The 2500-nt window shown below is 50.0% G+C and overlaps 1 protein-coding gene across 3 annotated transcripts in view; it reads right to left on the reverse strand.

Moving 5' to 3' along the window:
- Positions 1–2500, reverse strand: part of ttc28 (tetratricopeptide repeat domain 28) — a gene marked incomplete at its 3' end in the record, with an annotated part of 121587 nt that overhangs the window by 53267 nt on the left and 65820 nt on the right. For all 3 annotated transcript variants that reach the window (XM_084441649.1, XM_084441648.1, XM_084441647.1), the window contains exon 5: positions 1798–1928. In XM_084441649.1, coding sequence (XP_084297775.1) covers positions 1798–1928 — 131 coding nt within the window. The remainder of the gene's footprint in view (positions 1–1797; positions 1929–2500) is intronic.

Consider the following 2500-nt stretch of genomic DNA (forward strand, 5'->3'; position numbering starts at 1 on the left):
CTTTTGAGAAAGTCTGATAATTGCTCTACCACCGTTTTGGTCATACAATGGATGTGGATGGGCACCTTGAAAAATCTTTAAGTAACCTTAAAAGTAAAAAGTAAAACAGGGCTAAACATGCATTTTCCCTTTACTACTCCTTTAAGCTGCTGAGAGACTACGACAGACAGACAGATTTAAGTGCAAGGTCAACCGGCTCTAAAGAATGGTCTTACTAAACACAAACAGATCAACAGCAGTTATTCTATAGCCTTAGCAAACACATGGGAACACAGTATGAGTGAAAGACATCATGGCCTAATGGGAAAATACTCCCCCTGCTTCTACAGTATATAGGAGGAGACTCTGAATGAGGTTCTCTCTCTGTGTGAGCATCACACCCCCCTCTCCCTACGGCATACTGCTGCCTCAGGCATACACACACACCAACACAACCAGCTAATGACCTGTAACACACACACACAAACACACACACACACACTCACTCACTCACTCACTCACTCACTCACTCACTCACTCACTCACTCACTCACTCACTCACTCACTCACTCACTCACTCACTCACTCACTCACTCACTCACTCACACACACACACACAGCTGGAAGAGAAAGTATTGCTCTGTGTATTGAGACTTGAGAAGCCCACAGCTCTAATCTGCAACAGCAATCTAATTAGGTACACTTTTCACAATTGTCTGAAGTAATTCGGCAGAAAACCAATGCCTTTAGCAATGGCTCAGGGCTCAGAGAGAGAGAGATAGAGAGAGAGAGAGGGAGAGAGAGAGAGGGGGAGAGAGAGAGAGAGAGAGAGAGAGAGAGAGAGAGAGGAGAAATAACTCAATTTATTGGCATTTATTGCCAGATGCTATTTTTGATGTTTTGATACAGGTAGGTCTATTCTTCTTCTTCTTCTTTGTTTGGGTTAGTAGTTATTGTCCTCTCCCCCCAGGCTCGGGGCCGAGGGGCTATCCTTTTACCACCCCGAGCCTGGGTGAGGGGTCACCCGGGCTTTATATCCGGGCACACCTCCAGGAGCCATGTCACCGTTTCCTCATCCAAAACCATCAGGCCATGCATTCCATTAGGTGTCCGGTATGTCAGACAGTCCTGGATGACATGGTCTGTGGTTTGTTCCTCGGCGCCACACTCGCACGCCGCACAGGATACCAAGCCCCCTCTGTGCATTGATGAGCGGAAGCATCCGATGTCGGTCCGTAGGCGATTAAGCCTCACCCACACCGATCTGGGTAAGTCCATCCTGGGAGAGGAAGGACCGGCGGCCGGGATGAAATCACGGAGTCTGGAGGTGTTTGCCAGATGTGGTCCGCCCATCCTGCCTCGCTGACGTTAAGATCTCTGCATTGCTGCAGGAGATCCCGTGCGGCAGGCACACAATGGTGTCTCGTCTTGAGACGCCGGGGAGGCTCTGCTGTTGCAGTGAGCCTGTCGTGGAGCAGGTGGTTAGACTCCACGGCCCGGCAGGCGAGACGTACTGTGGTTCCTGTGCGGCGGAGCCTGGGTAGGTCTGTGATGGAAGACTAGTGCGTCATGTGACCAGAGGGGTGACTATCATAGGGGTTGTGGCCGCCCTTCCCTCCTTCTCGCTACCCATACACCCAGATATCTGCTGGAGACGCAAGGAACGCTCGCAATATGGAGCCTAGTCATGAACAGCAATATGATGTCAGGCACAGACATTGTTCTAGCAGCTGCTTGGGGACTACAAACATGCAAATGTGCTGTACACACACACACACACACACACACACACACACACGCACACACGCACACACCTACCTCTCTGTCCTTGAGCTTCATGGCGAGAACTAGTTGATGCCTGTGATTGGTTAAAGCTTCTCTGTAGTTGCCCTTGGAGAAGAAGGCGGAGCCGAGGTTCCCGTGAGCCCGGCATTCACCCGATTGGTCACCTGGGGAGAGACGAGGAGGCAGGTGAGAGGGTGGGTGTGGTCACGGTAGGTCACATGAGCAGTGGTCTAGCGAATGTGGTTAAAGCTATGCAGAGTATACCCGTTCGTTTTCATGGACACAGTTTAAAACAAAAACATAATCACCAACCATTGATGTAAAGCCTGCATAATTGAAGCAGCTCTCAGAGTTAGCCCTCTTCAGACCCCACTACACCACCGCACAGCTATTAGCTACTGAGAGAAAACTCAACCACTGACATGAATCAAATCATCCAGGAAGGACGAGTCTTAGCCTTGTCACTGCTGATGCTGCCGCTGCTGCCAGGTTTTGTCTGGCTGTTGTGGTACATCTGAGGGAATGTTGACTCTGTTGTTCATAGCTCTCTCTTTCTCTGCCTCTGCTCTCTCTTCAACTCTGGCTGTAATAGTGGTGTGTGTGTGTGTGCTGTGTGCTGTGTGTGTGTGAGAGTGTGTGTGTGTGATGTGAATGTTGTCTCTATTCAGAGCTCTCACTCTCTCTCTCTCTCTCTGTCTCTCTCTCTCTCTCAGTGCGTGTACATTGTTCATTCACC

This window comes from Borostomias antarcticus (genome assembly GCF_949987555.1).
Source record: "Borostomias antarcticus genome assembly, chromosome: 8".
NCBI lineage: Eukaryota > Metazoa > Chordata > Actinopteri > Stomiiformes > Stomiidae > Borostomias > Borostomias antarcticus.